At 40.8% G+C, this 22,510-nt stretch overlaps 1 protein-coding gene across 23 annotated transcripts in view; it reads right to left on the bottom strand.

Annotated features, from left to right (window-relative positions):
* Window positions 1–3,535: 3,535 nt before the first annotated feature.
* ZBTB20 (zinc finger and BTB domain containing 20) overlaps window positions 3,536–22,510 on the bottom strand; it is a 487,918-nt gene continuing 468,943 nt past the window's right edge. For all 23 annotated transcript variants that reach the window (XM_074594530.1, XM_074594379.1, XM_074594501.1 and 20 more), the window contains 2 exons: window positions 9,555–11,162; window positions 3,536–5,028 (listed from right to left, as the gene is read on the bottom strand). In XM_074594530.1, coding sequence (XP_074450631.1) covers window positions 4,610–5,028; window positions 9,555–11,142 — 2,007 coding nt within the window. In that variant the 5' untranslated portion in view covers window positions 11,143–11,162 and the 3' untranslated portion in view covers window positions 3,536–4,609. The remainder of the gene's footprint in view (window positions 5,029–9,554; window positions 11,163–22,510) is intronic.

Raw genomic sequence — 22,510 nt, 5'->3', positions numbered from 1 at the left:
AACTCACTTCCACAGGATAGCACTGGGGCCACCTAGCAATTAATAAGCTAGATCTTTAATTCTTTATCTGCCACAATATATAATTTTTATATGGGATAAAAAGTGAAGGTCATAAATTATTATGCCTTTAGGTTATAAGCAGACAGATAGCTAATGAGGATTATAATAAATCTTCTCTCTTAGGCTTATTACTTTGTAATTATCCAACATGGGTCTTTCATCTTCATCCAAATCACCTGTAACCGGCCACATGTCAGAGACAGAATACCGGGTGAGGTGGAGCACAGGGCAGATCTGCTCTGGCCAATCCTACATTTTCAATTGACTTCATCAGCCTCAGCAGCAGTAAGAGAAGGGACTCACCTCTCGTTTACTCCAACGTTTCCTTTATTGCACTTTTGCCTTGCAGAGAGGCCTTGATTTGTGTGCTTCAATTTCTGTCCTATTTAATGCCCTTTTCCATTGCCAAAGCAATATAAAGAGAGCTTTAGGGAAAGCGAGAATCAGGCTCAAGGAATGCAGAATACTGCATGCTCCATCAGAGGGATGTGTGCTACAGTCTGCTCTTTCTCCTCTATATCATTTTATCAGGAATTTTGAAAGAAGCCTTCTGAGCATACTGAGATGGATGTGCTCAAACACCGTCAACAGCAGCTTGCAGATCACTGCAACTGCTGGTGTACCACAGGTATTCTTTCTGCGGAGGAATATTGTAGCAATACATGGAACTTGAAGATACCTGTAACATTCAGATATTGTAATTGTTTCCAAGTTGTAAATAAATATTTCAACAGGTGGGAGGAAGCATTACTAAAAAGAATTTAACATTTTAAAAGACAAAGGGGTCTATGCTTGAGCTCCTAAGTTCACAGAAGGGCACTTAAATTTCAGCTACATTTGCAGTCATGCTGCAAGTTGCTCCATGTTTTACAAAATCAAGTCACTAATTTTTGAGCCTGGAAGTTCAGCAAAATCAGTTTATATTTCAGGCAGCCACTTGTGAAGACCTTGGCCTAAACTCTTTGACAAGTTAAGGTGATTTAGAGTTCAATCTAGTATGTCTTAGCTTCACTTTAAGAAACTAGTTTATTTTTTTAATTTGCACCCTTCGTTCATTCACAACTGATGTTTAATTCACTTCAAATTTATTAGGACCGTAATAAATTTGCATTTCAAAGATGATGCTTCTTTGATTTAGGGAAGGTTGAAAACTGAAGAATTAAAATTTAGATAGGATTTTTCTCTATAAACACCATATTCGGATTTTGGTGGATGTAAACTCTGATTCTTATTTCCTGTGTACAGGAAATGGCATATCTCTTCTGGTATCAGAACCATTATTCCAGAATATGCTACATCTTAACTATAGTTCACCAAATTTAACAATGGCAAATTAAACAGCTTTCCCCAGACCTCAGGTGACAAATGAGCAGCTACAATTTTTTAACTGGATAAAATTCTTCATTAATTCCTCATACGAGAGAACACCAAACTCTCTGATACTATAGATCTCACAAAAAAACTCCCTTCTTCAGAGAAAGACCTTCAATTCTTTTGTATAGGTTCACCTTCCCCTTTTCTTCCACACCCTCGTCTCCAGAATCTTTACTTTCTGTACAGATTTAGTGTGTCTTCACATGGCAGATACTAGTTCTCCCTCTCTGTGTCTTAGCTTTGTATTTCACCTCTCTGTTTACATCCCAGCATTGCTTTTACCAGTGTGGTTATGAGAACATTTGTTAACTAACTTGTGCTCCTTCTCCAGCCCCTTTGAACTACCCAAACAAATTGGTAACAAAAAAAGACATTACCATATAAAAGACTCATTTGCTCTGGCACTCACCTCAAAGTCTCTTTATGCTGCCTATTGCAGCTGAGAATCAGGGCTTCAGCGTTTAGGATCTGCTAAACCATACCTTGCAGGGTACACAGAGATTCTGAGGCTGAACCACCTGTCAGTGTTTTTCCCCAGAATAAATCAGTACTGGAACAGATGTAGAACATAGCAATGAGGTTACCTGTGCTGAACCACAGACATCCAATATAGAAGCTGCAGGTGTAAAGAACGCGCAAAATTGTATATGAAGATCTATCAAGTCAATAGTTAGAAAGTTGTCCAGCATAAAAGTGTCTCATGTAAAATGCTCAGTGTTCACAAGCAAAGTTTTGTAAACTTAAGAAAGCTTAATTTAAATATAGACACAAGTAAAAGCTAAACTAGCAATTTTTCTTTTTTTTTTTTTTTTTTTTTTGCATATTTTTGTTAGGTGCTTCTTCTCTGCCTAAAATATAAAGTCCAGAGTGCAGCTGGTGCAAATCCTAGCTATGGATTTCAAGCAAGACGAAGATAGTGTCAGACACTGATCCAACTGAACTAAGGACCCATGTACTTTGGGAGTTGGCTTTGGGGGAAAAATTCTCACACAGATACACAGAAGACAACTAGGGAGAACACCAGCCCAAACACAATAAAACAAAATACAAAACACCAACATATATATGCAGATCAGGAATCAATCTTTCACACTGATCCTACATTCCTTGCATAGCGTTGCATATGCAGAGAATGCGGGATGTGGCCCTTCAGTTAGACGTTTTTGCAAATGAAGAAGGGAAGATTATTTGCAATGGTAACATTTTAAGTTATTTTGGCATCAGCACAGATTACCAGGGGCAGGATCAGATTCCCACACAAATATGGAAGCTCTCTAGCGAGCAAGGCAGGGATGAGAGAACAATACAGCAGATTAATTCTTGTCCAGTGACCAAAATGAAGGGAAATCCTAGTTATTACACACTTCCAAAACTTTAATTACTTTTTCAAATAAGAAGAAAGAAAAGACTACAGATTCTATCATCCCCAAAACCAAGGGAACATTGCTAGAAAAATCTCTTTCTCAAAAGGAACTGCCCTTGAGCAGAAATAAATTCTGAGATGGAACCAAAAAAAGAAACAACAGAACCTTGGTAAGAGCCAAAAAGAGAACCACGTAATTCAAAAACAAAGTAGCAGTTCAAACGATACTGCAGGATGCACAAACTCTAGTAGATAATCTCACAGATGACTTCACAGAGCCCCTCATCGACCCAGGTAATTCTTGATTCCATTAGAAAAGAGAGAGAGAGAGAATAATACTAGAAAAGAAAATTAAGAAACATCCTTCTTCTTTTTTAAAATAAAAACCAAGATCATCTCCCCTCCCCCCCTCTATCTGGAAGCAGGTTAGCTAACCTTAACAGTCTCAATTTAAAATAAAATATATATTTATATATATATTCATATATATAATAAAAGAGAAGATATTAGTGGCAGTGTACGCAAAACAAAAAAGAAAACAAAGAAAAATTACTTTTAACAATCTCACTTTTTTTGTTTTTTTACACAAATACTGTTGTAAATATATTAAAAAAATCAGCATTCTATCTGGTAAACGTCACTTTTGCCCCTCTATAAAATTTTGAATTAAAAAAGTCCCAAGAACTCTTTTTTTTAATTATTATTCCCCTCCCCACCCACCCTCTATTCCTCTTTCTTCCACAAGAATAAATCCTGATGCAACTTTTTTTTTTTTTTTTTTTGCAAAGATTGTGGGAACTAACCCTTCTCTTGTACCTAGATCCATAGGTTGCAACCTCTGATATCTTTGATTTTCCTCTGTGTTTCTCTTTGCCTTCTGTGAAAGTCCCTCTTGATTGTGCTGAGGCCCTGGGCTCAGCGAAGACACTGAATAAATTACAAAAAAGCCACCGTTGCTCGTTGTCTGAATCTTCTTGGTTTCTGCTGTAAGGTGGTGGTGGTGGTATGGGAAAAGCAGTGGGGAGGGTGCGCCAGGGAGCGTGGGATGGAGCAGAATCCAGGTGAGGAACCTCTGATTCTTTTTCCTCACTCTGCAGGGACTCCACACTATCCAAGCCACACTGCCTTGCACTCCCCTCAGCCCTTTTGTGTGTTTGTGGATGCGTGTGTGTGTGAGAAAGCAGACACGTGGTGGAAACCAGCAGGGCCTTGTTTCCTCTGGTTGCTGTTCAACCAGAAGCAAAATATTCCACAGTTCTAACTGGATACTGTGAAGTCCAAAAGCGGTCAGCATTGTGAATTATGTCCATTGAAACACTGCGAGCGGTGTACTTATAACGACAGTAGGCCTTGTAGATTTGTAATATACTTTGTTTTGTTTCGTTTTTGTAGTGCTCTTCACAAGTGAGAAAAAAGAAATTCTTTTTTTGTTGTTTTTTTTCTGTCTGTTTTTTGATTTTTTTTGTGTTTTTTTTGTTGTTTGTTTTTTGTAGTAAAGAAGGGTTGTATTTAGAGGCCAGTAGCTAGAGATCCAACCAGTGGAGCTCATGAAGCACTACCTGGCCTTAAGGCCACCATCCAAGGGAGGCTGGGAAAACTATTATTCACCCAGCCTCCGGAAATGTAATGTACCAGCAGGCAAAAAACAGTTCTTCATGTAGTACAAAAACAACAAAATGAAACGAACCCAAAAAAAAGGAGGAAAATAAAGGTAAAAATGAAACAAAAATCATTTCTTAAATTCTAGTGCCATAGCTTTTTTTGTTGTTTCTATTTTTTTGTTCATAACAAAGAGAGAGAGAGAGATTCTACTTATCCGTCTGACACATGCATCCTCATGTGGTCGTTGAAATGCTCGATTTGGTCAAACTTAGCTGGACAGACAGAGCAGACGTACGTGGTCCCCTCCGTGCAGGCCACCACGCCAGCAGGGACGGCCCTGGCGCCAGTGCCGGTGGCTCCGGGTGTGCCGTTGGTGGCGCTGTGCAGAGCCACGTGCCTCTCCAGCAGGGTCTTGTGGGAGAATTTCTTCTTGCAGATGTAGCACTCGTAGGACTTCTCCCCGCGGTGGAGGCGCATGTGCACATTAAGGGAGCTCTTCTGGGTGAAGCGCTTGTTGCAGATACTGCACTGGTATGCCCTCACGCCAGTGTGCGTCACCATGTGTTTGATTAGGTAATCCTTTAAAGAGAAGGAGCGCCAACAGATGCTGCATTGGTGGGGTTTCTCACCTGCCCATTACCAACGAGAGACAGAGAGAGAGAGAGAGAGAGAGAAACAAACAAAAAAAAGATAATAAAATTAAACCAGCTCAGTACGACTCTTTGCAATAAACTAGTGGTAAGTCTCACAGTAGTCTCTGGAGAGGTGCTCTGGCTAAGAAAGAGTAATTCTGTTAATAAGCATGCTTTGATACACAACATTTTTTGCAGGGGCTTCGAAACACTTTACAAAGGGGGCTTTAGGTATTCCCAATCCACATACAGTAAAAAGGAGCTCAGGTGATCTCTTCAAGTTTACTGACAAAGACAGGACTACAGTTAAAAGGTCCTGGCATCCACCCCAAGCTTCAATGGCACAGCCTCTCCTGCCTTCTTCCTCACGCTCGTTTCTAGACAGGTCTTAGTTAAGTTACTTTACCTTTCAGTGCCTCCATCTCCCTACCCGTATGTAATAACAGCATGGACAAAGCTGGTGATTACTAGATAGCTGACCTGTAACACAGTCATTTTTGTCAAATTGCTTTAAATTTCTCATCAGAGAAATGCTAGAGATTGCCAAAGGAATCCAGTGCTTTATAAGAGGTTTACATTTGTTGTCCCTTTTTCTGGACAAATCTCATAGGTGAAGCATGAATAAGAGCAACTGAAAACGGAACCTCAGTACACAGAATTGCCCAGGCCAGCCAGTACCATGCACAGGGCAACATAACAGATAAACCTCCAGTGTAACAGACATGAAATTTAAATGATTTGACTGACAATTAAATAAAACACCATATCAGGTATACCAGAGATATAAAATACTTATGTCATCTACCACATTGCCTGTGCGCCCAGGGCTGTTGTAAAACTGATTATGGCAACTTGTATAAGTAAACTCTGATCATATCCAGACAAACTAGTGACTACAAGGATGAACTGAAAAAAATATTTAGCTGAGCACATACAATTTGTTTGTCCAGACTACTCTTAATTCCTCCTTATCCTCAGAGTTCTTCTGGGAGACAATTCTACGGCCTCATGTTTCATGGTATCAGGCAACATTTTGATGACATGTTGCTGTATTGACAGTGTAGACAACACCTAACACCCTGAATGCCTCATCAAAAGCTGCTTTTTAATTTGTTTTCTGAATAACCTGTGGTATAATTCAGGTGTGGTAATTCATCATCTCCAAAGCTGTCAGGGAGAGAGATGGTACCATAGCTCTGTGACAATTAAAATGATCCTGTGTTTCACTCACTGAAAAATTATTTTCCTTTGGTCATTCCATAATTTTCCCTCTAGCAGAGATCCTTTTTTTTTTTTTCCACAGACATCCTGCTTCCTCCTTTTTACAATCTGTCTGGCACTGTTTTAAATCCTGGAGAGTCAATCTTCAGGGACCATCACAGATCTGTGGTAATATACCATTTACTCTTTGTACAGTGAGATTACAATACACTACTTACATTCAATTTTAAGAGGAGATAATTAATATGGATTGGATGGGAAGGACCTACTTTTTTACCTCCCCTGAGTCTCTGTTTCTTTTTATTTCACAGTTTGCACATATGACGGTGACATCTGTGAATGAAATATACATGCTGCTCTTCCTTGCACCAATGATGAGTTTGTCCCTACTTGGTAAAAAACACTTGGTCAAAACACATTAAGTCCTTACTTTCCTGCTGGCTTTGCTGAACATAGTAGTGTGTTGAGTGTAGACGGGCCAGTATGCTTGACACGTGTTATGTGGAAAATGATAGTGTGTCAGTTATAATAATGTCTGATTAACTTATAAGAGACTGATTATATTTACAATGCTCATTTTTGCCTTAGGCAACAGATGTCCCAGAGATTGTAACAAGTCGATCTCTTCTGCTCTAGACCCTGCTAAGTCTATGCTATAAAAACACCCTGATTTCTGTCTGCACATGCTTCTAAGATACGCCGGGTTCTGGCTTTCTAATCTTAGCTTCAAAACCTTCCTGGGATTTCATCTCTCCTAAGAACCTCAAAACATTTTAGGTTTTCTTTTTTGTATGCAAATTTATGCCCTTCCTAAGTGAGCACTGTAGATTCTTTATTCCCGTGATTCTTCATCTTAAAGTCGGAGAAAACTTTACTCAGTGTATTAAATTTGCATATTCCTCCTTTTGGTTCTTTATTTCATATTTGGCTGGTTTTAGACAGCAATGTGGGACAGTTATCGAATATTAATCACAGCGTGATATGTAGGAGAAGGCAATGGTGGCTTATAAGGTGCACGGACACTGCATGTATTCTAGCACTGTATTTCCACAACATTGCACGTCTTGGAGAACAACATTGTGGGATACATTAAAACCAGTCTGCAGGGAACATGGAAAAATATCCATCTCTAGCATGTTTGTGTCCATGTAAAAGAAGAAAGGGAGACAGGCTTCCATTGCATGGAAAGCTACATCAGAGTGTAGTTTTCAGAAGCATAAAACCATAGAGATTGGGAAGCCTTTAGGTTGTTGAATTCTGGTTTATGATTAGGCTCCTCCATGGCTTCTCTTGTGAGCCCTCCAAACAGCAAGACTAATTCGAATATTTGCATATTCCGAATCTTTCCCTTTTTCCATGGATCTTTTCCAGAGCCACTTTGCCTGGCTTCTTTTAACAGGGCTGAGGAAAGTCATCCTGACAGTGGGAACAGCTGTCTCTTCTGTTTTCATAATGATCCTGTCCAGCACTAGATAAGGTAGCAGACACGCTTTCTCTGAGCCTGTACATATAAAGGTTATTTTCAGAAGGGTTTTCTGAAGCCCTGCCCTCTGTTGGTTAAGGTGCAATTATTCTCCCAGACACTCCAGGAGCCAGTTTGTTCCTAAATGAACTTTTAAATCATTTATCTACCCAAAGCCTTCCTTGCCACCACAGTTCATTATTTTGGGCTTTCTCAGACCCACACAAATAAAATATTAATTCATTATCGGAGATGCCTATCAATTTCCTTGGTTGACTTCATGTGTAGTAGCTAGGAATATTTTAGGTCAAGTCTTCCAATATTATTCTTTATCTGACTCCAAATACCAAATGCAGTGCACAGCTGGGGTAGGGGAAATAAAGCACCTAATCTCAGTGAAGTTATTTGTGAAAAAGCCTTTCTAGCTTTTAGAACAAGGATGCAGGCAGATGTATTTGACTGGGTTCTAAAAGGGATATTTTTCTAAATAACACAACACTATCTACATAGTATTTTAGCTGCTCATCCACAACAGAAAGATAGAGAATATAAATAGACACAAAGGATAATCTTGGGATTTAGAATTCTTGATCCTTGCAATCACACATTTTTTACCAGTCCTGAGGAGTTGAACTTTTTGTGTATGTACGTGTACATGTCTGTCTTAGACGTCTAGAGGAATTTTTCACTTAAGTGATACTTATAAGTAAACAGAAGTTAAAAGTTCACATACAGACATGGAAGTGAAATCCATTGGATACAATCGGGAGGCATGACTTACATTCCTCCCATACCTTGGGCAATTTCCCCAGGTTCTACTCCACGTATGACAAACCCAGCACTTAAATTTTAAGATCTGACGTTAACAAAACCACTGCTTGATGAGAGAAATATTTACTCTTTCTCTAAAGTAGAATTTCTCTCCAACATCAGAAAGAGCTAAAGGCTAAAGCAAGCAAAATTTAGTCCTGAACCCAGGATAGCTTCTCCATGTCAGATACAGTATCTCCTTGCTTTGAAGTCTCATGACTTGATAAAGCTAGAAAAGGCAGTTTTGGCTCAGGAGTAAATATGGTTACCTATGTTGTCTCGAAAGACCACATACTAAAGCAATTACACTTTTAAACAAAAAGGGTGCTGGTGTTGTGTTCTACATATATTATTTTAATTTTTTCTCATTGAGCACCATCTTTCTGTACTCACAGTTAGTGAAACATCTGACTTGCCAGAAGACAGCAATAAGCTTCAGTGAAGTACAGAAAAACTTCTCTAAAGAACTTCAAATTTACTTTCCTATAGGAATATGTGAGATTTAGAAAATACGTGGCAGTGTGTCTAACATGCAGGCCTGGACCTACTGCTGCAACTCCACCAGGAATGTACTTGCCCTCAACTCATGCCAATTATCATCACTTGAGCTTAAACCCCTGAATCTGCAAACCTTACAAGAGGATGCCCTTTCTTAGTAGATGCAGTTTTTCTTTAATGACTTATTACAGTTTCCTCATGCCACTTCTACTTAATGTTGACTGGTGAGCTTGCAGGGGACAACAAATGCTTACCATTTCCTTGGATGGGTGCAGGACATATTTTACTCCGAGTAAAATGAGCTTGTTTCTGCACCATGCACAGTTACGTCCCTATGAGGGACCTATAAGTTTCTGCAGGGGCTCAGCTTCAATGCAGTAAGCTCGGAAAGTGTTCAGTGATATCAGCTCCCTGGATAACCTCTCCCTCCTGTTTGTGCTGGGGGTTGGCAGGTTGGGAAACAGAATCTAAGTCCACGTTTGTCAAGGACTTTCTCTGGCTTCGTGTATAAACCAAAGGGACACGCTCTTACCTGTGTGTACAAACATGTGCTTGACGTAGTTCTGTTTGGCGGTGAAAGTCTTGTTACAGAGAGTGCACTCGTAAGGCTTTTTTTCGCCTTGCCCACCTGCTGTGCTGTGGCCCGCAGATGGGGCCAAGGGCTGTGGGGCTGGCAGCTGGGCAGTAAAGGTTGACAGGCCAGGCTGGGACACTGTGACAAACTGTGTCTGTTGGCCAGCTAAAGGCTGGGGCAGGCTAAAGAGAAAAGGCTTAGGGCCACTGCCAGCAGACTGTGTGGTGAAAAGGGCAGGCAGGTAGGTGTTGCCAGCTGTACCAATGACCTGAGTGTTGCTGGTCAGAGTCAGTGGCATCCTCAGATTGCTGGTGAGGGTTTCTGTCTGGCGTAAGTATATCTGTGTGGTTGGCAATGGTTGGGCAACAGTTGTGTTGACAGAAGGCTGCAAAGCCCCCTTTTCGGTGCTGTTATTGACTGTGAGCACTTTGCTGTCCATTTCAACGTCATTGCTTCTCTCTGGCGAGGAAGAGTTGGCATCTACATGCTGCTGCTGCTGCTGCGGCTGAGTGCCATCAGCAGGGGCATCATTTTGATCTGCTTGAGAAGGTTCTTGCTGCCCATCTCGGCCCAGACCAGCCATAAACTGCTGCTCCATGGAATCAGGCTCAGTTCCAATGGAGGAACTGACTCCCGAGTCAAAACTCTCCCCTTTGGGCTCACTCTCAGTGCCTTCTGCTTGGTCAGTGTCCTCGGTGCATTCCTCGGACTCATTGCGTTCAAGGATCTGCACCCTTTGTTGGCCATAGTAGTCATAGTCATCCTCCATCTCCTGCTTAATATGGATGTTGCCCATCAGGGTTTGAATTCGGACAGGGCGTGGTTGCTTGCGGCAGTGTGTAGTCTCTGGAGTGGTGGAGAGATACCGCTCCATCTGTTGCGACCGTTCGTGGATGCGGGTAATCCAGCTGGGATCTTCCATATGATGGTCCCTGGGGAGCCCCAGGGCTGTTTCATGGTGGCTGACCACAGCTCCACTGTAAAAGGAGCGCTCCCCACTGCCATTTTGCATGGAACAGGCATAGAGGGCTGAATAGATCCTGTCCACGCTGTGCTGTGAATGGCTCTGCAGGTAGCCAGACTCTGTGTCGGTGCTCTGCCCCGAGGTGCCTGATTCGGGTGTTCCCCTGGGTGTCTCCTGGCCAGAATCCTGAATCACTGGGTAGACCTCTCCCACATTTTGTGAGACAATCCTTGTGCACTCATCAATCACAGTCTTGATCTGCAGGATGCTGGCAGCTGTGAGGATCTGGAGGGCCTCCGACTGTGAGACCCGCAGCACCCCGCTGTACATGAAGTCAATGAGCTTTTGCACAGACTGGACTGACACCACTGAGGGGATCTCAATGTCACTGTAGCCCAGCAGCAGCTTGTCCTGGAAGAAGGGGCTGCCAGCCGCCAGCACACAACGGTGGGCGCGTAGCATGCTCCCGTGGATGCGGACCGTCACGTCACAGAAGTGGCCACGGTTGCGCTGCTCGTTGAGGGTCTCGAGCACAGAATTGCTGAAATTGTGAAGGTTGATGCTATGAATGCGCTCTGTCATCCCCTTGCAACTGATGTTACCTGTAGCAAAGCAGGTGACAAAAAAAAACACCAACAGATTGAGTCTGGTCCATCAACAGAGCCACAGTCAAGGCACTGGCAAGGGTGACCACCCACTGGGTAAACAAAACAGATTATATGGTAAAAATGGCATGCAAAGGCACCAATGAGAAGACAGCATCTCTGTAAGGCTAGAAGTAAACTTGCTACTCAATTACAGAAGCTCAAGTTCTAACTTTTTGTACAAATGCAGACAAAGACAAGTGTAGCTGGGCCTAAATTCCAACCACATTCCTGGGCCTTGGACTTCCTATCAGTTTATCTGGCTTTAAAAAGCCTAGAGCCAGCCAATTGTAAACACTGAGCACATGGATTAAAGCTGGATTTTAGGCTGTTCAGATGTGGACCCATGCCAGAAAAGATCAGATTCTTACTTTAATGACCTTTTACACCAAGTTGTTAACACAAAGACTCTATACGCAATTTCTATCTAGATTGGTATTTTAAGGAATTTGGATCCTGTGTTTTAGAGTACAGTTGCTTGCATCAAAAAAACTGTCAGCCACTTTGTAAAATCCAAATCTGGTTCAAGATTTAGGCTGTAAATGTTCCTAAAATCCCCCACACAGTTTTGTCTGGGGTTGTGGTTTAGAACATTTGCTACCCAATAGTGACAAACAGTCCTCTGTAAGAACCCAAAGCACAAAGTTAACATGAGCTGTCCCCTTCATTTTTAGCATATCCCAAGTTCTGACTGGCACCAGAATGCCATCATATAAAAACAAATGTTCTCCTGCTGTTATTTACTTGACAGAAACTGGAAAATTACAGACATCTACCCTAAGGAAGACTTTGTCTTAGTTTGGCTGAATAATCAAAATAAAGAACAGTTCAGAAAAGCACCTAATTTGGGTACAGAGCCAGCATATCCTTTAAAATTAACTTTTACAAGTGACTAAAAAGTAACTTCTTTATCTCTCAATCCACTTCTTATCTCCATCTTGATTGCTTTGGTTTTAATGCTTTTTTGTTTCCTTTCCTGTCCTTTACTCATTTTTCGACTATTTACATTTTGATGGACAGAAACCATGGTTTCACCTTTTAACTATGAAGAACCAACTATCCTTTGAGTGGTAAGCAAATAAAACATTATTAATAATTTTTTTCTCATAGCATCACCTCAGTTCCCAGAAAAGCATGCAGAGAAAAGTAATGCATAATCACAAGTAGTATTAGAGGCATTTTATCTTGAATATTCCGACCAAAGCTACAACCCTTCTTGACGCAACTACTTGTTAATGTGCGAGAATCTAAAAGTGAAATTTGGTAGAGAAGCATGAATAAATTAAACTAGTTTATTGTCACTGTCTGTTCTAACAGAAATATACAGAACAAACAAATAGCATCCAAAGTGGTTTCATATATGTGTCTTTTAGCCCAAAAATGTCCCTTTGGTCCAGCCTAAAGGGTGCTTTACATCTGCTACACAGGCAGTGGAACACTACTCACTGCAATTTGCAGGAAAATGTGCTGTCCTCCCTGCTCTGCTGCCTTCTTCTCATTTATCCACTCCTGACATCTCAAGCACACTCTATTCTGGTGGTTCAAACAAAAACCACCTTGGACAAAGGTGGTTATTTTAATTCTCTGAAGCAGCTGAATGATAAAAGGGAAGCACAAAGGTCAGGAACTGGAAATCCTGACTGGGCCAAGCTGTCTGAAGAAGTCTGATATTAACAGATGTAAACCAGCCAGTACCAGAAGGGTACTAATTTCCACGTGAGATTAGAATACTGTGAGGATGCTCACACAGCAGAAACAAGGAGGAAACCACTAACAGTATCATGGAGGTTGTGAATTTCATCTGTCTTGTTCATAAGCTCTGATGGTAAACCTGAGTTTCATCCTCTGATGAGACTGATCATAGGACTGGAAAAACATCTTAGAAACTGGAGGACTTCCCTTCAAGGGCACTGCAACTATTATTACACAAAATAATGTACAGAAGAGACGTATTGCCTCCTTCTTCTGGACAGCCATTCTCCAGAGGCCTCCAGATGCTTCCCTTCCCAACATGTCAAATCACACAAGGATTCAAAACGTAATTACATAAAAAGTCAGAATCCTCGATCTGAAAGGAGGAGAACTTGGTAAAAGCTTTCTACTGGTGGGGAAACAGAAGTGTACAAAATGAATGATAAACAGATGACACTTCTTTTCAAGACCTACTGTAGGCCATGGCAAGTGATTGTATAGCTACCCATTTATCTGCATCTCCCTTTCAGTGGTTGCCTATTAGTATGCTAGAAATCTTTCCATCAGTAAGTATCAATCACTAATTGGTTTGACCTTAGGGCTCCCTCTTCATGCAAAAATGTCTTTCAGATGTGCTTCTGGAAAAGGGAATGACCTCGAGTTTATGTTCTGCTTTGTCAAATGAGGTATTTGATAAGAAGAAGAAATACACAGCAGTCTAACTCAATAAACCAAAAATCCTGCCTTGCACATGCACAAGGTGGAATATTCTGCGTGTACCAGAGATGCTATGGATAGGTCTCTTGACTTGAGCAGGTGCAAAGAAGTCTACATTGTTCCCATGCACCTTGGCAGATAAAATTAATTTTGTGAGTGGAACTCTGAAAAATGCATTCTCAGGACAAATCCTTTCCAGAAATATGTGATATGCACCATGAGACTGGATGACTTCTTGAGAAAGTGAATTCTGCCACTTATCCACAAATCATGTAGAGAAAGGAGGAAGGGCAAGGTTCATCTGTAAGTTTCACCAGCCTTTCGAAGGTCTTAGCCGTGGGAAGCAAGAGTTGTGTAGCCACAATGCATTTGGTCATTAGCTAACTTGATGAAAACAGCCAGCTGGGGTTAATCAAGGCTAAAGAAAAGAAGTTTGTATGCATTTATTAGAGTGATGTGAATATTTCTCTTATAGGAACTGATCTAGGGTGCACCTTGAGGTGTAGGAACTGGTCTGAATGTCAATTGAGTCACTTCATAAAAGGCATGGAGCACATTTTGGTTGCTATTGGTATAACAGAGTTTTCCCTCAAAAAAAATCCTCTCCTCATTTCTTTACTTCTTCAAATGAAATTGGAACATCTACCACTTGCTCAACTGAGAAACAACCGAAATACACTCCTTAAGGATAAAACAAGAGGGCTGCATTGAAGAGACACATAACAGATGGTAAAAAAAGCTAATATAGATTTTGAGGATGTTTCTTCTAGGCCACCTTCCTTGTCATTCAACACTGAAAACCATACCTATCCAAAGTACAGGAAAACAAATAATTTGCCATAGTGTCAGAGATGCTACTACACAAACCACAGCAGTATAAAAGAGCAGCTTTAACAAATTCCAGAGACAGGTCTGTAGTAAAACCTGCTGACCCATGCAGCTCCTCTCCCTCTCTGCAGGAAACTGTGTACAGATCCAAGTTTTGTGTTTGTCCCTTACTGTATGCTGTTCTAACCTGAAAGTCCAAAGGTGATGCTCCCCATACAATGTCGACTTGCCAACGCAGGTTAGATTCTAAAATAAATGCCACATTCTGACAAAGACTACTAGAGCCTTGGAAAAGCCAGAAAGTGTGTCAGCTCTTCGCAAGACCCAGCTACACACGCGCACACTCACCTACTTGTCACTGCACAGAATGCCTGGCTCAGGAACAAGACTGCTGTCTCAGGCTCTTCTCAGGCCTGCCACTCTTTTAAACTCGAGACAGTGGGAACCTTTCTGTGAAATTCAAGTGGTCTTTGTTAAGTGTCCCCCTCCTCCTTTTTTTTGTCCAGTAAACATGATGTAGAGATCCCAATGGACTTATTCTGAGAAACTCCTGTAAAATGGTTTTGTCCCTTTCTGTGAAGTAAGTTCTGATTGGAAGGGTATTCACAAACCATATAGGAAAGAATGGGTGTGAAAATGCAAAGGCCATTCTTACCCAGATGGGCAATGAATAGGCGTTTGCCAGTTCAAAAAAAAAAAAAAAAAAAAAAAAAAAAAGAAGAAAGAAGAAGAAAAAAAAAAAGAAAAGAAAAAAGCCCAGACAACTGCACAGATTATGCACATTTGCAATCCTCCTGGGATGCAATTTGAAGCTGGCATGGCATAAAGGTGAAACATATTACTGTGCAACTTTGAAAAAAGCTCCGTTTGCCCATATGCAAATGTACCGATTAAACTGTCAGGCTATTCACAGAAACATGCATGGAATTCATCCTCAACTACTAAGAAGGAGCACAACGTGGATGGGAAAGGAAAAACTTTTGTTGTGTAATACATGACTGAGTGCTTAGATTAGTGTTTCCTTGAATCTCATCCACCCCTCCCGCTGACTTTTATGCTATGGGCATTCAAAAGAAAGTAGATTTTACCATGACAATAACAATGACAACCTCTCCAAGTACAGTACCAAAAGGGAAGGCAATGGCAGACGGAAACAGCAGGCAGTGAACTCCTGGAAGATACCACAGAAAATGTGAAAGTGCAGCAGAGAGGTACATCAAGCATGGCTTGAAGGTATTTTTCCTATTTGCCAAAGCTAACATACATAGACCTACATAAAGCTGGAAAAGTATGGCTCGCAAAGATGATTTTTTTGTTTGCCAAAAACATAAAAAATGATCCCAGCAAACACATGATGTAGTAGAGCTACAAAAATGTATGAAATACTGAAGACCGCAAGCCACACACAAATGGCTATAATGTACATTTTAAAATGGATTTAGTGAAGGTTTTTTTGTACAGCCACTAGATGTCCCTTTCTGCAAAGTCAATACTTACAGCTTTAATGCTCATAACTGAAAGATAACACGGAATTTGATTTTCTCTAGTGTCCTTTAAAAGCACAGTATCTCAAAGCTCATTGCACAGTAACGACTACCATTTCCAGAAACACAGTGATGATGAAACCACCACAGCTCCCGCAACTCAGCAGTAGCTCAGTGCACAGCCTTCACCTGAAGCAAAACTGCCTAGGACGCTGGAATCCAAGCTCTTTTTGGAAACTTACTGTGTGGTCTTTCCAAGAAATAACTAGCAGAGTGAACCCCAAAGGCTCTGTCTTGCTTTCATACTTATGAGGCAAAGAGAATAATCGTCTTATATCCTTGAGTATTGGTAGGCTTGCTGAGAGAGATATAGATTGATTTTTTGCCTCGATTTTCTGCAGTAGCATTTAGAAAACTGTCTGGCAACTCATCTCACTGATACTTAGACAAGATTAAGTAGAACTAGCTTGATATTGTTGCCTAGTTTGTCTTCCTGACAAGCTTCTCAGGCCTCGCATTGAGAAGAATACACACATTGAGAGACAGTAGGAAAGTTGGAGGCATTATATCTCATATAGAATATGATATCTTTATATTCTTATCATCAAAATGATAAGTTCCTCCCTAGGTGGGAGAACACCCTGGGCTAAGTCAACAATGTGGAAGTTAGGATTGGTAGGCTTTCTTCCTGCTTCTGGAGCCGTTTCTCTGTGCATCTGTAATCCAGCCACTAGTTCCTAGGAGCGCCATAAACCTAAGTAACCTGCTGCTGGAGACAAGCATCATCATCTACTCCTTACTCTCCTCCTCTACCATGCATAGTTTTGGAAATATCCAGTCCTTGGTCTCCACATCAAGTGTTGGATGACCATAGCCTCCTGGTTGTATCAAAAGGATGCATTAGGTTCTTCAGACAGTCATCTAGTCTATTCCTTTTCCTCATGGTGGGAACAATTTACCTACTCTATCTCTTCAGAAATTTGTCTAACATGTTTGAAAAAAACAAGAACGTGCGGCATTTCCATTCCCTCCCTAGACAGATTGTCTGCTATCTTTATAGCAAGAAAGTTTTCCTAGTATTTAACTTTGAAATCAATTACTCATCCCTTCCTCCAGCAGACATGGAGAACTATTGACCACTTTCCTCTTTATAGCACTCTCTCACATATTGGAAGGTGCCCCACTTTACTTCTTTAGACCTATCTTTTCCAGAAAATACACACTCAGGTCTCCCAATCACCCTCATTGGTTATATGTACTCTCCTCATTCTTATCTTCTTCCATCTTCTGTCCGGTTTGTCCTTCTTTCACTTAAAATGCAGTGCCCTAAAGTGGATAAAATACTTTAGCTGAGTTAGATGAATGAAACAGTTGCCTGAGACACTTCATATATGAAACACTTTAAAGACCTTACAGAATAAATAAAACCAAGCAAACAAAGCCCTGTTATCAAAATAAAACTCTACAGATTTTCCTTAAGAAAGGCATGTCTCAGTAAAGAATCCTTAATTTGGAATTAAAATCTGAACTCTTGCATAAACATGACAGTTCAGTTGAAATACAGCATTTCCATCACAACATATGAAAGCTACAATAGTCCCACAGTTTCCATATGAAGTTTTCTCATTTCCATACATTAGTGTCTCCTGTTCCAAACCTAGCACCATAACCATGGGTGCTTTCTTCCGCTCCAATGACCTGATTTATCCCTAGTGATTAAGTTTTATTTTCTGTTGTTCTCAAGTTAGTTGCTCTAAAATAAAACTGGATTAACAGAGCAAAAATTCATACCTAGTGTTTCCATACACAAAATTAGTCCTGCATCAGGTTCCAACTCTCTGGGACCAAATTTAGTGCAGCATCATTTTCCACGAAAGAAGTGACTTGAATTCAGATCCTGAAAACCTGGTAGTGTCTGACTTCTCAGTATATCTCGATGATGCTAGAGAGGCCGATTTAGCCAATCCTGCTCAGACTGATTCTCCTGAATATTTGGCCTCATTCTGAGCAGGGGCCTGCAAGAGGAAAAGCTCATATGGAGTTTCAGGAACACAGAAGAACATTTGTATCCTCAGCAGGAGATCTGACCAGGAGCAGCCCTTGCTTTCTGTTGCTTTAAAGGTTTGCTGGATTTTTCACCCAATCATCTGCTTGAACATCTTGAAAATCAGTATCTCCTTCTATAATATCTATCCAAAACAAACACCAGATGACACTACACGAATTGCCCTAACCCTACCAGATTGTTGTTAGAATCAAAATATGTAGCAGTCTACATTTAACAGGAAGTACTGTATTTTTACCAGCACAACATCTATTAATGTGTCAGTAATACACTCTATGGAAGAAAGAATCACTGCGTTCTGAAAGCTGTCAAACTTCGCTAAATTTCATAGTCTAATAACTACGTTTATTTGAAAGACAGAAATGCATGCACACACAAACACAACCTTATTCTCCAAGGAGCAAACATATCGAGTAGATGGCTAATAAGAAAGAGTTTGCTTAAACTTTCAGGAGAGAGGCTTTTTCTGCAGACTACAGAATGTTCAGCAAATTTCCTATGCACAATTTATTCAGTTAATTGCCCTGTCCTTTTTAGCATCTACCTTATGACGAGATACTCATTTTACATAAGACTGAAGACTAAACCATAGGTGTTCTGTACCTAAAGATTACTTCTATATCCAGAGGGCATAACTTCCCAATGTCAAGCATAAAAGCCTCTGTTTCAATTTACACACTTAGGGAGCAGGCAGTCAATCACCTTCCTGTGCTTCACCTGAAAGACTGAGGGAGGAGTCTGTCAGCACTAATCCTGTTTGCTCTACAATCTGCAGGCAACAATGTTTGTGTCTCAGTTTGTTTCATATGTAGAACAAGGACAGCATCACGCATCCAATTCCACAGAAGGACTGCCTGCCTTAATTAATCTTAACAAATTGTTTTGCATTCCTTGGATAAAGAACACTACAGAAAGATCAGGAATTAACTGCATAGGTCTCTTCAAATTTTGTTGTCCAGGCTTACAAAAAAGAAGCTTTTCTCTCACAGTACTCTAGTGCCTTGATTCCTTTATACGTTTTTATGGTGAGCGTCCTCCTTACAACCACAAAACACCAGGTAAAAGCTAGCTCCAATTCATAGCAGTTTGGTGACCAAGGGCTTTAAAGTGTTACAGCACATTCAGCTATTTTTAAGTTAAAGAAATACTCCATTTTTAGCTAGGACATTTACTTTTCCCACTTTCACTCCAGTTTGTATTCTTGCTATTTTAGGAACTCCAAAGTTACTTTAGAGTAAACAGGGTATACTCAAAAGCCATTGTTATTCCCAAGCATGTATCTGGGGTCCGGTCGAATATACCTCTACTGTAAATACTGGCACACATACACACACTCTGTTTCTCTCAGCCCTGGTCTGTAGACCCTCTGCTGCTACAGCCATGCCACCATATCCCGAGCATAGCCACAGACTACACTGATGGGGGATGCTTCTCCTGAAGGTATCTACAACGCCTCCAAGCAATATATACTACATTAACAGAAGAACCACTGAAGCTGTTGTCACAGCTACATTAATGAGGGTTTCAACAGGCTGGCCATACCATTAAAAGGTTGTTAATTCCTGTGCCCAGACCAGCTGTAACCTAATTACGTTACCAAAGGATACAATCACCGAATAGCATTTTAATGCTCTTTTTTAAAACGTAAAGGGAGAAAACAGTTTGTACAACTGCCCTCCTGTAATTGGAAACAGAGAAAACAACGTGGCCACATGATGGCACTATTTCCTAGGAAGAGAAACGAGGCTGTGCTCATCCCTTCTTTAGTAGGGAACATTTTCATGTTCTACATGAAAATTGTTTCAACCCCTCTCGCTTGTTCCCAGAGAGCTCACGCACGGTCCTGCCAAGCCACAGCATGGCCCAACTGTTTTAATTGGCCATAAGTTTATGGCAGTTTGGCTCTTTAAAAATCGAGGTGCATCTATTGCTAGTTTTCTTTCACAGTGCCAGGTGTCCATTACTCAAGAGGGCATGCTGCACTAGTGGACCTGCAGCAAGAGAGCCACTGGGAAGAGGTGAGATGGGCCAGGAATGCCAGCGAAGCTACGGTGTGAACACTCCCCACTCAAACAAAGAACAGGGGGATGCTTCTTCGAAACAGAAAGAATAAACATTTTGGAAAATGCAGGCAAACAAGGTGATTTATTTTGCTATTCTATGGTCCTGACTGAAAGCTTACAGTAGTCATTAGGAATACCTTCACCTGCTTTAAGGGCTCTTGTTTAAATCCCAATAGTGTATTTCAGACTGAATACCAGTAAGGAAAGTGAACAGGGATTGCTTTTGGTCGTTCTGCAGTGGTGGACTGTATAAACTTAACCTCTCTCAGAAGCATTGTTTAGGGAGGAGAAGGGGCTGGGGTTTGAGGTGGAAGCTGAGTCTGGAGGAGGAATGAATTAGAAGGATAATAGGTGCAAATATATTAAAACACGTCTCCAAAAGAGAAAATAGCTGTTCCATGAACTCTTTCACGTTTACCCTGTATTGTTAGATTTTTCCCCAGGCAGAAATACAAGGAGGAAAAGCTTATCAGTTTGAGTGTGGTTAAATACAGTAAGCCTGAAAGCCTGTGGGCTTTGGTTAAAAGGAAAATACAGATTAAAACCTCTTAAGATAATTACCTGTTTAGAAGGTTTCTATTCAAGCTAGAATCCTCTACAGGGAGTGTTTGTAGCAGTCTTTTAGGAAAAGGGTGCAATCAGAAATGGCTGACTTTTGTGGGAGAGCTGCTGCCTGTGGAAGAGCACTGCTTATACCCTTCATGTTTCCAGAGAAAGGCCTTTCAGTGTAGAAGATTTTGTTCTGGTCACAGAACTACTGGTTGATTGGAGAAACAAGGAATGGATGAAAAACTGTAAATGCCAGTCCTCAAGGCTGGGAAAAGAATACTTCCATCTATTCCAGTGACTGTGTCTCAGCCCTGAGTAGAGGAAAACTATCACATGAAAATGCTAGATTTTATTTGGTTATTTTTTCCATCTATCTTTTTTATCTGTTAGTGAAAGGGTAATTGTTAACTAGTACAACTGGGTGCTTTGGTGAATATTTCAACATAGAAATATTGTGAGACAGATATTCATACTGTTTTGGACTGTGGCTTCTTTATTTTGAGTTTATGGGATGAGTATTCAGGCCTGCTTATAATTCAGATTTAAATATCAGCGGGAAACAGCATATGGTCACGTCAGCGATGCTGAAGGCCACAGGGAAATTTTCTGTCCTCAGTGAGACCTCTGCAATCCCTGGGAGCAGACTTATTTCCAAAGTCACCTACTTAGTTTTGATAGGAAGAGAAACGTATGGCAGAATGCTTTAATAAATGAAGGCAATAAACAAGAACACAGCATTCATGGGTGGCTTGGTATCATCAGATGGATCTATAGCATTATATGTACATTGTCAGTTCCAATGTTCCCCCCCTCTCCCCCCAAGGGAAATGGCCCTGGAATTACATGTGTACACAAGCATACAATCACCAACAGGTGATACTAATACAGTGTATGAGAGTTATTTCTCTGGTCTGCCTTCAGGCACATTCGACCCTCTACACAGCCAAAAACATTAGAGACAGCATCTGTGAGTTTTACTTCTGAATACAGGGAATATGCCCTGTTTTGAAACACTGTATGAGATCAAAGCACAAGACATTTTTGCTAAAGTTGACATGGCTGCACACACAAGCAGGAAGCTGTGGGGAGAAGTCCCTTGCTCTGTTTTTATTTCCTCTATCATACCCCTTTTCACACAAAAATTGCTACTTTGTGGTTTTTTCTCTATCTGTGTAACATCAATAAATTACACGTTATCACTCCTATCATCTAGTTATAAAGAGCCTTTCAAGAATTTTAATAGATGCACAATATTGCTACACTTACATTTTCACTGGTTAAGAACTCAAAAATAGCTCTTGTGAGATTACTCTTAATTTATACTACTTCTCTCTTGTGGGCTTTCAAGAAGCAGCATTTCACCACATGTCACAGATTGATACAGAGTATATATTGTGCATCCCAGCCAGGCAGAGATCCTTTCAGTGTTTTACACAACAAAGCTGGGATGAGTAGGGGTCCTAAGATTTGTTTATCATTTTTTTCATAGGTGCAGTTAATTCCTCAAGGAGCTGTTTGTGCTGACAGATTTCAAGATCTCAAATTCTCTTTTACATTCCAGTTCCTGAGTGGTAGGTATGCAAGACTAGATCTCGTGTTATTTTAGCCTTGTAAATTACTCCATGGACAATGACAACAGTCACAGAAAACATAAATGAAAAGATGGCACAATTGCATTCTCTCTAGAAACAATAATAATTGGCATCCTCAGGAACCCAAACATACAGTGCCAGCCAGAACACATCGCTGTGGTCTGCGTGCACCAAGCTTCGAGGCAAATACCCTGATGTAAATGAAGGAGCTCAGCGGCACCCCAATGGCTTACAACTGACTTTCACCTATGGAGTAGATCAAAGACTACATTTCTTGTGGAAATACAATGATTTTCCCCCACAACATCCCCTAGCA

The sequence above is a fragment of the Larus michahellis genome, chromosome 1 (genome assembly GCF_964199755.1).
Source record: "Larus michahellis chromosome 1, bLarMic1.1, whole genome shotgun sequence".
Classification (NCBI taxonomy): Eukaryota; Metazoa; Chordata; class Aves; order Charadriiformes; family Laridae; genus Larus; species Larus michahellis.
This window is presented reverse-complemented; position numbering and strand designations above follow the sequence as displayed.